The sequence below is a fragment of the Bombus pyrosoma genome, linkage group LG1, assembly GCF_014825855.1.
Source record: "Bombus pyrosoma isolate SC7728 linkage group LG1, ASM1482585v1, whole genome shotgun sequence".
Lineage (NCBI taxonomy): Eukaryota > Metazoa > Arthropoda > Insecta > Hymenoptera > Apidae > Bombus > Bombus pyrosoma.
The window spans coordinates 8,687,449-8,703,055 of NC_057770.1; the positions used below are offsets into that span (position 1 = coordinate 8,687,449).

Sequence of the window (15,607 nt, forward strand, 5' to 3'; positions counted from 1 at the left end):
AAATCGTAGTAATATTGGAAACTTGTTAATGACGGTGACGTCATCGTTAGTAAGTTAATAAGGTCGCGTGGGCACGTCCTGGTAATAAAGTGCACGCTTATCCGGGCTCATCCTTCAGACCTTGCTCGCGTTAGCAGAGCACCTAGTCGCCATACCTTCTCGTGCCGCTGTCCTCTCTTACCATTCTGTTATATACTTCAGAACCTCGGCCTTAATTTACATATCTTTGTATCAATGCTACTACCTTGCTTCACTGGCGCATACTTTCAGCGACGTGCAGCGGTTCACATTTCAGGACTCGAAAGGCTGTACTGGTCAATTGAGTTAAGGAGAATCTAAAAAAGAAAGGAAAAAATTGCCCTACAAAATGTTCCTCTACAAAAAAGGAAAATCTTATTCATATTCCTTATAGAGTATTATCAAAAATTGTTCAGCAGGAATATTTTCTTAATAAATTCTTCGTTCGCGTCAATTAACAAACGCTATTAAATTGTAGTAACATCTTGTGATATAGGAATATAGTTTTGATGAAGAACATTAATATTCGCATTTGGAGGAATCTACAACTTACTGTCACATTTATTATATAAAAGAATTATCTATTATACTATATACTGTTATCTTGTTCCCCTCTTAATATACAAAAATTTATGCACTAGAATAGAGACACAAGAGGAACTGCACTAAATTTTCTCTACGTTAAGAAAATTGACTTTCACGGCAGCAAGAATCCTCCCACTTTATCGCCCACCCGTTCCGCATTTCATCCGAATAGCAACGTTTATTAATTCTACGATCTACCTATATCTACCTATTTATTTTTCGAAAACTTTATCTTATTTAAGATTATTAAATTGCAAGTGCAACACCAAAGCTTGGCCTTTATTGAATCTTTCTGATCATTGCTATCTCTGTACATACTTTGCCATTATTGAATCTTTCCGATCACTTCTATCTCCGTACATACTTTGCCATTATTGAATCTTTCCGATCACTTGTATCACTGTACATACTTTGCGTGTAGGTGTTTAGAGTAAGCCGGCGAGCAAAAGCAGCAGTAACATCGTAAAGTATATTTCAATATCCGTTTAACCGAGACGATATCTTTGTACTCTATTATACGCCTGATAATTGACCCGCTATCAGCTTTGCTATTGTCCATATTCAATTTTATATAGTGGTTTCTAACTTGTAAACTTCAATAAGCAATATTATCTCTTTATTTATAATAGTTTCATAGAAGTAAATTCAACTATCGTATCGAAATAACATTTAGTATATTATGTTACTATATTGTAATTTTACTATACTAATGTAATTTATTGACCAGAAGGGAATTTTATTTACATGACATAGTTGACTTGACAAATATGTCAAGTTCTCTAAAGCACCAACAACATAATCAATATTGTCGTAATTAATATTTTTGAAACGTTTAAGAACATGGCAACACCACATGTTTAATTACAAAATTCAATAGAATTTTAAAATTGCTTCCTTACAGAAAAGTAATTTGCCCTACCTTAGTTTTGTGGTTTTCGCATGAATGATATTCATCAGTACAAATTTCAAGAATAAAATTATACAATCTTTTATTATAAGATCTTCCAGTGAACTTTAAACATAATAAGAGAAATATTAGAAAATTTATTTTATGTAATACATACCTAATGAAAAATATAAAATATTTGTTTTATACGTATGTTTTACAAAAACTATGACTTTTTGCTCCGGCGCACAGTAACGTTGTAATTTCGTTATTATCTCTGCTCGAGTATAATCTATAAATATATTAATTACATACACCTACATCCTGTTAATTGTTAAAAACAAAAAAGTGTAAAAATTATAGGTATGATAATAACTAATTTATTAAGGGTACTAATATTTTATTTATATTGATATAAATGTATCAAAGATATTAAAAGTAGAATATTTCCGTCGCCAGAAATTACACAACTAAGATGGTAGCTGAGTTCTTTAAAAGAAACAAGCTCTTATAAAATCTTTCGGTACTTACGTTATATAGTGGGACAATAAATTACAACTATCCGTATGTGGAGCACAGTATACGGTTAATGCACTTGCTTAACAAATGTGTTGACATCGATAATCTGACAAACGAGGATCGTGGGAAGATGGACTATAAACATGTAGAAGCTAAGAATTATTAGTCAAAGAACGATGTATAAACCTGTATCGTAAATGGCAACTACTTACCATTGCAAAAATTATAAGATCGCTGAAACAGCTCCAATTTTTGTCTAAGCTATTTAGTATTTAATCCTAAGATATTGATATTTAAATAAATGTATATATTTTTTAAATAGATCAACAATATATAATATTTCATTCAATAACTACTTTTTTTAATAATATATTTCTTATTTCCTATTTTCTTTTACTTTTTATTTGAATAAATGATTTTTTTGGAAAATTGATAATCAGAAAATAATAACTTTTTAGAATAATCAATAATCATAAGATGTCGTGCGTTAGAATAAACGTAAAGTACGCCCACAAAATGTTCGTATTCGCAAAAAATTAGTCCCACGTGTATGAAACGACAAATTATGAATTCAATGGCTTTTCCTTGCAGCTTTCACCACTCATGCTTTGCACTTCCGGTATTTTAATGGAATCTCTTGTTGCACTAGGATCGAAGTTCAAGAGAAATCGTACCTGATTTATCAAATGTTGCCAGATTCACCTGCGATCTAATCTTATATGGATCGATATATTTTATATTGATATATCTGTATTAGTTACGGAATATTAAGTGACCTTAACGTACGTTTGAATTATACTGGAGTCAGTGAATTCAATTAATCGACTGTCATCAATAAAGTATTTTATGGCGAGGTTGTTTCTGCCATTTGCACGTGTGCTACCCACTTTCTCACGAGTTACCTACTCATAGGATGCTTATTTCCTCTATAGTTTTTATAAACGAGGACTGATTGCTTTTTTCAATTCTCTACATGTATATTTTGCCTCTAATGATTTCAAATCAGACGCAAATAAGAAAATCAGGTTTGCACGAAACATTTCAAATGGAATAAACGTACTTCAGACTTCAAACAATGACAAAGAAATGAGATTATGGCAGCTGCTAAATACTTGTTTAAATTTAACGCGAGTTGAAATGTCAAAATAATGAAGTAGTCATTTTTTTCCAAAGTGCCGTTGGAAATATGAAAATAAAAAGTCTCTGCTTTAAGAAAATAACATTGACGAAACTGAAATACAAATTCTAATTCGTTAATTGTTACGTCTCTATAATTTAACATTTTTCCGCAGTTATCATCGTAAAAATAAACGAAGAATTGGTCAAATTCTTAATATTTTTTGTAATTTCACGAGACATATAAAATCTTCAAGTTTGTAACATGAAATTCTCGCTTCTAGTATAGATACTAACACTATATAAGTAGGTAGAATAAAATATACATAATTGCATGATAATGCGTTTAAAAAATGGAAATTCCATCCTTGGATTACCCTTAATTCATCTTCTTCATTATCTTAATTTCAATGTTAACAGATGCATATATCTCGGGGAAATACATTGATAAAATCTAACAATTATTGCGTTATAATTGCTTCTTTCCTATTGTCTTCGTTTCTTGAAATTTAGTTGTTTTAACGATATAGTTCCACTTAAGAATGACCAATCGATTTAAAATAAACTGTAGGAAAATTTACGGTAACAACATAACACGAATGAACATCTGTTAAGCACAGTATGTATATGCTTATCGTTAACGACGTAAGATAATTTCAGAAAATTGCGTTAATTAACTAACGCAACAAGTGTGGATATTTTGTTAATTAGCACATCGATATTAACCTCTTGCTTTGTTTCGGAACAGCTGAAGGCAACGAAATTATCGAGGAACAGCCTTTGTTCCACTGAAGGTTTATTTAAATATACATTAATATTTAGCATTCGGTATGTTTAAGTGGGTGTTGGTTTTCGTCGTCCAGCGACCAGCTCTATGTAATTACCGAGCATCCACACCTACCAAAAAGCAAAGCAATACGAAAATCATAATCCCAACACTGTTCGTACAGGATCATTTTAACAGTAGTCCTTATAATACCAGATTTGAATATACACATTTATATTTATTCTACAAATATTTTACACGTTTAACAAAGTACATTCTTTTATTTCCGAGTGAAAGGTATGTCATTTTTAAGTGGCAGCGATATTTCACATAAATAAAATTTTAAAGCTACTAAATTTACCGATTTGCAATTTACTACAAAGATAATAGATAATTATAACGGATAATCATAATTTAATAACAATAGATTACTAGATATCATGATGCTTTTATCTTAATAGAAATGAACATTAATCTTTCCAAACACTATATATTTGATAATTGCAAAGATACAAAATCTGAAATTGGCCATTTCCACGGCTCAAGTAGTTTCGGTTATGAAAGCTAGAAAACAGAGCTTATCTCATGTACGATTACGAACTAATACAAACGATAGAGGAACGACGTGAAAGCGACGTAATCGCTGAAAGCGAGGTAAAAAGATAGATGGGTGCTCGTTTCCATTAATTCAAATCCTTCATACCCAGAGAACGCGATGAAGCGACTATTACTGATGCAATTCTAGTTCCTTTCTACGATAGTTATCGACGCGTACATTGAATAAACAATCGTGCATTTATTAAAACACATCAGTAGACGTAACAGCAAGAAGTCACGACTAAAGTTAATCGTTTCACGGGTAAGTCACGATCGTGCAATTAAGAGGAACAAGAAAAAGTGGTGATTTTAAAGATAATGCGGAGGAGCGGCTCGGATCGGTCGACGGAATCCTTATCTTCGTATCATCAACATTCTTGACCGAAGTCATTACGGTGACTTTTATATCCGGTGCTCGTAATATTTGTACCAATAAACGATGAGTAACAGGACGAGCAGAAATCCCCGCGAAATGACGTATCATTACGCGCGTATTTGCGTTCGCACGGAGGCTTCGGGAACCGGGAGGATAAAAAGAAAAGGGAGCGGAGAGGCAGAAAGAAGTCCGGACGAATGGAAGAAGGGCAAATATCGCGTTTTTCGCGATTTTCTCACGCAGATAATTTCGACGATTAGCGCAAAAAACGGGGTCCACCGCGGGGAGCGTGAGCACGAGAAAACGAGAGACAGAAATTGTTTTGCCGTGCCATATAATTTGCAGGGCCGCAGCCATCATGTATCATTTGCGGGAATTATAAATTCATTATTTCACAATTATCATAATGTATTTACGAAAACGTCGATGATTTCGCTGGTTTGATGCCAAAGCAAAATATAATGCCGAAGATTTTAGGAACGTACGGTACTTCTGCAACCTTTTTCACGATTGTATTAATATCGGGTTCTTTCGATTTATAGTATTTCCGATGGTTGATATATTTCGTTGCGTGTTTTGGTGAAATTCAAGAGAATTGCTTATTACGAAATTCTGTTAAATAACGAAGTGCTAAAAAATAAAATGCTTACAATTTATTATAACACAATATCGTATACAGTGATATTATGAAACATCTATTTTGAAATATTGTATCGTAAATGGATTTATTAAATTCTTAGCTGATATATTTTGCATACTCCTGGTTCATAATTTTCCATAACAAATAAATATCATAAATAACCGTCACATGTTTATTGCATATTTAACCATCCAGCATCGAGTGACACCGAAATTATATCTGCTTATTCTATTAATTTTAACTGGACGCGCTACGAGCACGTCGGGTCTTTTGTATTCTACTAAGATATTTTCCTTGTGATAAATTTATGCGCGATACAAATTTCGCGATTTTTTCCAAATGATATGAAAATCGTCCACGGTTGAAAGATTAATGAGTAAATATTATATAAATGATTATTAACAATAGTACAGAAAATAGTTACACGAGCAAATATTCACAGTTTAAATTACCAATCAGCGTATTAGTGCATGGTATGAAAGCATCGTATTGAAGGGAAGATCTCGCGGAAAGGTCGATCAATGGAAAAGATCGTGAAGGATTGCAGGCAGCGTGCACGCGCGACGAGAGCGAGCACTACGCGTCCTAACCAGTTTGCCGTCGCGACGGGAATTAATTCGTTTCGCGGCGTGAATACGCGCACGCGTTCGCTGACGCATTATTAGACTCGTAAAAGCTGTTAAGCGTGCGTTTTACGAATACGTCGCGGTGGGACGCGTTACGTGGTCGGTTTTACGAGTGAGGCCAGCGCGTCGAAACGCGGCCGTTAACAGCTTTTCATCGAAAAAGTTTTCGCTCCGAGCCGCGCATTCGTGTGTACACCACTGAACATAATGCGCTCCTTCGCGTCTATCTTATCGCCGCGAAATCCGGTCGGGTGAAAATAACGCTCTTTGTGTAGCCACGTTTTATTGATCTCGCTTTTCGTCAGTCGTGTGTGAATTTTGTCCGCGATTCACGCAGTAAATGTACTTGCCCGTGGACATGGGACCGTACGGAATACACTTGGTCACTAGCTGCCACGAAATCGTGCAGAATTCCTGCTCCGATCGATAACGGTTGCCGATGACACGCTTTTTAAGAATAATCCTACCTGTACGCTGAGGGCTGATAAAATTTTGCATGCATTTTATTACGATCTTCTTGGCACGTACTTTGATTTCTAAAGTAAAGTTTAGATATTGGTAAGGAATTTTACATAGTTTCCGATTAAATAAGTTCTATATATGAACGTATTGTATAGAACGATCTTGACGTTGTTACGGAATCGATATTTTATTGCTAACAACGACTACTGATTATTTTTATCTGTTTGTGTCAAATATTTTTGAATCATATATTGTCATTATGGTTTGTTACTATATAGTAAAAAATTCTTATTATGTCAAATAACTAATTTTAAAAATGTTTTTAAATTACATATATTTCTAACTCTTGACGCTGTTACAGAATCGATATTTTATTGCTAACAACGACTACTGATTATTTTTATCTGTTTGTGTCAAATATTTTTGAATCACATATTGTCATTATGGTTTGTTGCTATATAGTGAAAAATTCTTATTATGTTAAATAACTAATTTTAAAAATGTTTTTAAATTACATATAAAATACATTTCTAACTCGTTTAAATTTTACAAATTTTGCAGTTGTTGATTGATCATAGTTAAAGTCATCGATAGTATCACTTAAAAGATTTCAATGACAAAAATATTCTAAGCATTGTGTCTTCTTACTAATCCTAAGCAACTGTTCTTGGTTGATAAATAGAAAATGCGAGATATCTCATCAACCAGCTCAACTAGAAAGACGAGATATCCAGTCTCGATATTTATTCGCAATGCGCTACCATGTATCCGAATATGAACTCCTATTATTTGAACGAGAAATTATAATTATGAAATTATATTATCTACATGAATTGTTTATCCTCGAGCTGGTTTAAATAAACGTAGATTGTAAATAGGAAATGCAAACATTTCGTTACGTTTTCCCTCTATAATAATCAAATAAAACTGTTCTCGATGCGAGAAATCTCAAGTTCCTAAATAAGATCCTAAGATTCCTCTGCTTATTTAATCTACCCGACTCATCCGTGCTCGTGTCACTGCTATAATTCACGGAAGACAGGTTGACGCGGGCCAAACCTTACGAATTTGAATATGAAACTTACGACTGTCTACGAATGGAATCTGCATTCATATTGCCTGCAGCAAAGTCGCATCCTTTCTTCGTGAGAGCGAAAGTATCATTGTGACGATAAAATTGTCGTTTGAAGAATTATACGATGGTACCTATTATTCCTTAAATTATAAGCAACGTAGGGGACGTATATTTAAAACGTATTGTACGACCGTGAAAATAGATTAACTGAGTCATAAAAGATGCGATTCCACGCGACAAATCTGCGCTGATTTTGAAAGATAAATATGCGTGGGAGTGTAAAGATTAACCTTTACAACGTGCGAGATTTCTCCAGCATCGGTATAGTTTTAGTCATTGGAAAATTCGAATTACGTGTGTTTAACGGTAATAGGTCGGATACGAACTTAGCTAGGTTAAAAAATGTCGGAAGAAAAAGCGTGCCATCATGTTTCCGGTTGATATACTTCCAATTATGACAACGCACACTGTACGGGCTTTGAATCATTTCCCGGAAGATTCACTTCAGTCGCGAACAAATATTTAGAGACGGTATTGCAAAGTCGCGTCGCTAAGACGTCACCGTAACGTTGTAGCGTCGTGTCAATCGTCGATGACGCAGGTTCCGTCGATCGAGACCATTCAATCGTACAGACGATGGATGCCATGCTCATCTGTAAAATAAGTTCATGCGCTATTACATTAATTTGTTTGTTTTTTCTTGTATTTTTATCTTTCTTTTGTTTTCAATAATTTGTTGCTTGCATTGCAATTAGTAAGCGAAAGATAGTAATAACAGGAGTTCAGGATATTGAAGAGCAAGGGATATAGATGGAATCTTTATAATTGGAAAGGCAGTCGATAATATTGATCTGTCATTATTACACTTTTCTTTAGGTATGTAAGTGCAAATGTGCACGTACAATCTTATCGATCAATCCACAAGCGATAAATTAGAAATTTAAAATTGAGAGAACAGATAAAATGACATTAAGTTAAGTCGTTAGAATACCTTTATAATATAAAAGTGTTGAAGTTTGTAACATTTCCTCTTAGATTATATAGAGATATAATCGTTCGAAATGAAATATTGAAATTTAGAAATAATAGTATGAAGCAATGGTTTGAAAATAAATTATACATATGTATAAGTTATGGATCATGTGTCAAGTTATGCAGCACATATTTTTATTGAGAAACTAGGAAGAAAGAAATTGTCGTTATAATAGAAGGTTATTTCTTGCTCGCAAAAGTGCAGTCAATATATATTTTTTTTTTATATTGTTTATTTTTAATTTTACAATTTGTCCAGTGGGACATTAGGTAAAATGTTATAACATATGATTGAATAGCAATATATGTTTCACAGCTACATTTCATAAACCAGAATGTTTCGAATTTTCTTCACTACTGATAAAAAATTTAAATAAAAAAGATATGAATATTAACTGTAAAGTTTGCATGAAAAAAAATGAATATTCCTTTTAAACATTCACAATTGTGACACAATACATTATACGAAACTATACAAATATACCAACAGAAGAACTTATAATTTATTTGTATTACCTCTCAATTCTATTTTTACGATTCTCTTAGTTATATTCATAAGTAACATGATTATTGGTATGTAATGGAAACACATCTTTTTGGATGGTTTTGTAAAAAGAATATAACGTAATTTAAGTGTAATTTTACCAAAGACAAATACATTTGTCGTTTTGTTAGTTATTCATAAAAATACGCAAGTTTGAGCGTAAAATTAATTAATTCAGCTCATAATAATACAAAGCAGAATATTCTCAGTTTCAGTTTCTGATAATACTTTGAACACGCTATAAAGAAGAAACAATACAGTGGAAAATTTATTATCAATTAGATATCATTTTATAGAATTGAAAATTAAATTCATAAAAATACGCAAGTTTGAGCGTAAAACTAATTAATTCAGTTCATAATAATACAAAGCAGAATATTCTCAGTTTCAGTTTCTGATAATATTTTGAACACGCTATAAAGAAGAAACAATACAGTGGAAAATTTATTATCAATTAGATATTGTTTTATAGAATTGAAAATTAAATTACGATATTAATGCTTTAGTAACAAATATCAGTATTGCTGTATGTTATACACAAAGTACGTATGACATAAAAACGATATATACATATGTATATAGAAAATTCGTTATGTCATTATCGTAATTTGTAATAAAGACATATTACCATTTTGACGTAAATATGACTTCACGTTTGATACATCATACTTAATAAAATGTTACCACTACTAATCACTTTTTACATATATAATGATTAACGTCATATCTATACATACATTTAGAGCAAAAAAGAGCACATGATAATCGTGTTGTGCAAGTATTGTAGAACGAGCGATAAACACTCGCCTTGATCATGTTCGCGAAGTGTTCAATCTGTGTGTATAATCTTCAGTTATTATCCTTCATTGTATCATCAAGATTACAGTTGAATTATGGAACCTATCAATTTGAGGAGACATTTTGTTGGTCGAGCGTATTTTTTACAGGCGATCTTCATCGTTAGACGAATCAATATTCAAAGATGTTATCGGGATACACGTACTACGCCAGAAGATCGATGCCGAAGGAGAAGCCAAGAAACCATACGAGGAGGACTCGCGCGGTTGCTGGCTAATGGATGTGTCGCCTCGTTATTAATTGCACCCGTTGCCGACCTAATTCAGCCACGTAATCGGTGTCCCGGTCAAGTTTTGACTGGTGACGTAGATAATTGCGGTGCAGCCCGCTTAATATGGACCATTAGGCATCGTGAACGTTGAATAACGTACGATACCAGTGGCATCCGATGTAATCGGAAAGAACGAAACTCCACTCGAGTCATTTAAAGAGACCACCGAGCTTATCCCGATAGCGGAACTTTTTACAATAAGAGTCTAACTGATCGTTCTTCTCAATGAGTCGTACAATAGGAATTTATTTAACGGATTAATCTAGCTTCCAAAAAAGCTAATCCTCTCTTTGATTTGTCAAGAACGCTCGGTACTTATATGTACGTATAGTTACATATTTCGCGTTATGTGTTTCTATTATTTGTATTTTCTATTTCTTCAAGTCGCTTCGACGTAGACGCGTAGATCAGCCTAACCAGATTGGTTACGGCGGTTTGACAGATACGCGAACGTTGGCGTAACCGTATTGGTTGCGGCGGTCCAACATACAGGTGTACGTTTCTTAAATTACACTACCGCTCTTTTGTTTGCTTTTGAAGTCTATTACATGAGTAGTATATGTTAATCTAGTAAGCTCAGTAAGTCGTATTTATCAAGGAAAGCAAACGTTACTCATAATTACGTTATAGGAAATAGTAGATTAATGATAATTTATTATTTTTATCGAAATGTTACGAAAACCATCAATATCTTTATCATGCATCGAGTTCCTCCTCGATTGAGAAGATAATGATAACGATGTGTTATTTCAAACTTATATGGAAGAAAATGAAAGAGATATTAGTTACTCACGGAACGAAATTTCCGCATTTGTAGTAGATGAATTTGAATTTTCGTACGAAGCGACGAAAATATCGTTTTCTCATAATCCAGGTGTAAAAAAAGAATTCTGTACGATCACAAATACATTTTTGTTCTTCTTTGATTTTAAAGTAATAACATATATAGTTGGGCAAACTAACAGGTACGCACAACAGTATATAAAAAGTCATATATTGCAATCACGATCTCGTATTCAAAATGTGGGGTCAGTAATCGATGGGGAAATGTATTTATATCTGGCATTACTTATGCTTATGGGAATTGTATAGCAATCTATGATAAAGAGTTATTTTGGTAAAGATTTAGTAAAGAACACCTATATTTCTCAAAACCATGTCGCAGAATCGATTCCAATTGATTTCATATTTGTTTCATTTAGTCGATAGTGGTAGCCTTCAAACTTATAATAGCTCTCGTAAACTATTTAAGATAAACTATTTTTGGAAAGAAATGAACAAAAGATTCCAGACCGCATATATAACAGATCGAAATATGGACATTGACGAGTCTTTGACACTGTGCAAAGGGCAGTTAGGATTTCTGTACCTATATTACACCTACAACAAATCTACCTTCCAATATCTAGCAATCAAAACTGCAAATTTTGGAATAAAAACGTATGAACATTGTGAATCCTCAACGGGTTATCTACGGAAATTTATTATTTATCGCGGGTCTGAAACCGATGGTCATTGCAATGTCAATTGTCTCGATAATCTCAAAAGTTGAAGAATTGTTATCTAAATTATTGAACCGTTGTTTGGACGAAGTTACACTTTTTGGATGGGTAACTGTCACAGTTCTCCTGCTCTAGAACGATATCTTGTAGAAAAACAAATAAATGTTGTTGGACTCTAAGGAAGGGGAGAAGAAATAATCCAATAAGTTTAGTAAATAAAAAATTGGAAAAGGGAAAAATACTCCCTAAAAAAGGGGTAACGTCCACAATTCAATTCAACATTTCTACTACATTTTATGATCATCGTCTGGTAGAAAAAATGCTAGCTAGAAAAAGTATACAGAAACCAATATGCTTAGAATGGCATATATATAGTGTTACGTCGCGCGGGACATCTGCACGCCAGCCCTCGCTACCTGGCAACCAACGGTCAACCTACAGCCATCCCGATTCTCAATAGACTCAATGACCCACCATAAAGACATTAGCCTTTAGCTGCATTGTCTCCACACATGTTTGCCAGTCTAATTGCATGTCTGGAGAATTCTCTAATTCGAGAAGTATTTGCAGTTTATGGCTGGGTCTTGGAAAGGTCCTTGAGTTTGCTAGGCGCTCTTAGGAATCACGGAGAAATCGGGCAGTCATCAGATGGGAAAAATCTAACACATGTCCATCATAAAAGGCTGTTTTTCATCAGGAGCAAAGTCCACCGCCGCTCTACGTTGGTGGGAGACTTCTGCGTATCCTGTTCATCAGTAAAAGGGCACATCCATACCAAGCTTTTCTCCGAGACACCTTAAGGGCAGTCCAGCACTCTCGAGCGAGTGCTCAAGCGGTCATCAACAGTTCTACACTTATTCAACACGTTATTACGAGTTTCATACCTTAAATCAGTCATTTATTTCACTTATACATACGCATCAGTGTAACTATTTTTCTATATAAAGTTGTTGGAATAAACACTATTCTATACCTGCTAATTCAGTGTAAATTCAGTTGAATTCACCCCTATTTCACCCCTATTTCACCCCTATTGTCGTAACAGAAATCAGGGGATCGATCATTTCGTGGCGTCGATTATTTAATCGTAACGGGAATTTACGACTCCCGTTGACGTGCCTTCTCGCGATCGCGTCTCTCCGCGAGTGGTTGAAACATATAGGAGGAGTAGAATTAAAATATCAAAAAGTTCAAACATTTTTTATTGAGAGAAAAACAGGTTGTAAATGGCATATAAAAGTTTTTAGCGCAACAGTGAATATGTCATTACATAATGCATATTTTATATATAAAACAAAAGTCCCGCTACACATCATTTAAAGTTTCGTTTAGATTTACTCAAAGCTTCACACGTTGTCCACATAATTCAAAGTCCAACAGTAGGCCGTCAATAAATATCCCTTTAAAACGATTATTAGAACGGCGTTTCATAGAAAGAATCCTACCAACAGGCAAAAAGATCAAAACCTTAAGGTAGATACGTCGTACGCACTAGAAATAGTAAGAGGAAAGAATCAACATATTGGTGTGCAGGCTGCACTTCGTTTTTAATAAAATATGTTTTAAACATTTCCATAATGTTGCAAACTTCTGACGCTTATATCTTTTCTTGAACAAATACATTATTGTTGAATTTATATATATATCATGTGTTTCATTAGTATACCTCCACAATCTGAAAATTACCGAAGAAGTTTCGTTTCATACAATTTTAAACAATTCAAATCCAAAATAAAAGTAACTAAATTCGCGCAAATTAATTAGCACCTGAGCCATATGGCCAGAAATTTATCGAGATATATGGCTAGGAATTATGCTCACTAATTCCTAGAACTGTTCACTCGAGACCGACCTACCTATGAACCGCGTCGATGTAACTCAACCCGGTATCGAATTACCGGAATAAGAAAAATATAATTTTTAAAATTTTTTATTATATTGTTACCACCTGGCCTTAATCGAATTCTTTAGATTCGTACGATCAAAATGATACCAAACATGACTATATTTAACCAAAAATTTTTAATTGAACTAAAGAAATACATATGTAATATACGGAGTAAGAAATGACCTAACCTTACAATATCTCACTACACTCTACCTAGTCTGACTCACTCGTACTGCCTACTTCTCCCTCTTACCTTCCATGCACGCACGGTAGATTCAGTACGGACACTACTATGCATACGAAATTACCAACTTGGGACACTTGCTAAGTATTTATGCAAAAGTATTTATACATCATTTATTATATAACATTTAGGAATAGATCAAGCAGAATTCATTTAACTCTTTTATGGTGGAAGCATGAACGTGGTTTTATATCAAACTAGACTGTCAAACTAGAATGTATCTTATTCGACTTTTTTCGAAAAGAGCTGACAAAGTGGATAAAACTACATCGTTATACAATCGATAACAAGAAATCACTTTGATTCAATCTTGAAAATAATTGAAACGCAATCCACGAAGTGCTTAAACCGCAATGAATAAGCATTCAATTAAAGCATTTAACAAACTGTCTCACAAGCCATGTATTTTCTAATTACGTTATCCTAGTCACGGTTTACGTAGAATGACGACATGATCGAATATGCGTAGAAAGAAACTAAAAGTAAAACTGTTAAAGAAACAGATTGTGCATGTACGCGATGCATATGTAATATACTCTCAGAATTATTCATCTTGTTCTTGTAATAATATTCTTTCTAATTGGATTCAGGAAAAATTTATGACTTACACAGTCCCCTTTGTACACAATAGATTAAATCTAGCGAGAAACCTTTTATGTGAAACTATTTCAACTTCCAGTGACATATTATTCGCGAACATAAGCTATTTATGAGCTGAGAGCGTTATTACACAAATCAATTTAATCGTCTAAGTGGTTCGACTGGTTTGTAAATACATTGTAACCAAGTTTCTGACTCACTAGCGAAGCGCCGATACGTTGATACACTGTTTGTTTCTACATTGTATAGCATTGTTCCTTTCGTTTGATTCATTAACATGGAAGAACGTTATGTATAATGAAATAATTAGACTGCTTGTGATATGTAAATAAAATTCTCTTCGTGCAATTTTAAACACAATATCGCACAAATTGGTTTTATTACTTGAAGCAAACCTGTAGAAGAATGGTATTACATTGACGTAACTATTATTATCATCGTGCAATACTCTGGTCCTATTTTACAAAGGCAAAGGAGCATTAAGTGTGGTTTTTATTCTTCTTATTTTAGCCTTACGTTATTTAACTTATGAAATTGATTGCAACTTAAGAAATGTTGCTGCAAATGTTTATGCAAATTCAATTCAAGAAACGAAAGTCTAATGACATTGCTTCATATTCGTTGCAATTATTGCCAAACTCTAACAAATTTTAATTTATTTAGTATTTTACGTTATAAAATACATATGATGCGGATGAATTAACAGGTCTATAATAAAGCAGTTGAAAAATAAAGGCAGTGGGAAACATTCGATTTAGCATTGCAAAGTGTGCGACTACTTATGGCCAACGGTGTACATATAAATTAGTATTTTAAACCAATGGCTCGAGCGAAAAATTGAAAGCAGCCCTTCGTTTCTTTTGACACCCTATTAATAAACGCACACTTTCACGATCACAATATTATTCGACGAAATGCAATTGGCCTGGTACGCAAGTATGGCACGCATACTTACTCGGAAAGCGGGTTTCCTTTATGCAGGCCGTACTGTACTCTCGCAAT

General features: G+C 33.8%; 1 protein-coding gene across 4 annotated transcripts in view; it reads right to left on the reverse strand.

Moving 5' to 3' along the window:
* Positions 1–7,753: 7,753 nt before the first annotated feature.
* LOC122571991 overlaps positions 7,754–15,607 on the reverse strand; it is a 94,898-nt gene continuing 87,044 nt past the window's right edge. For all 4 annotated transcript variants that reach the window (XM_043736459.1, XM_043736548.1, XM_043736712.1 and 1 more), the window contains one exon: positions 7,754–8,319. In XM_043736459.1, the coding sequence (XP_043592394.1) occupies positions 8,119–8,319 (201 nt within the window). In that variant the 3' untranslated portion in view covers positions 7,754–8,118. The remainder of the gene's footprint in view (positions 8,320–15,607) is intronic.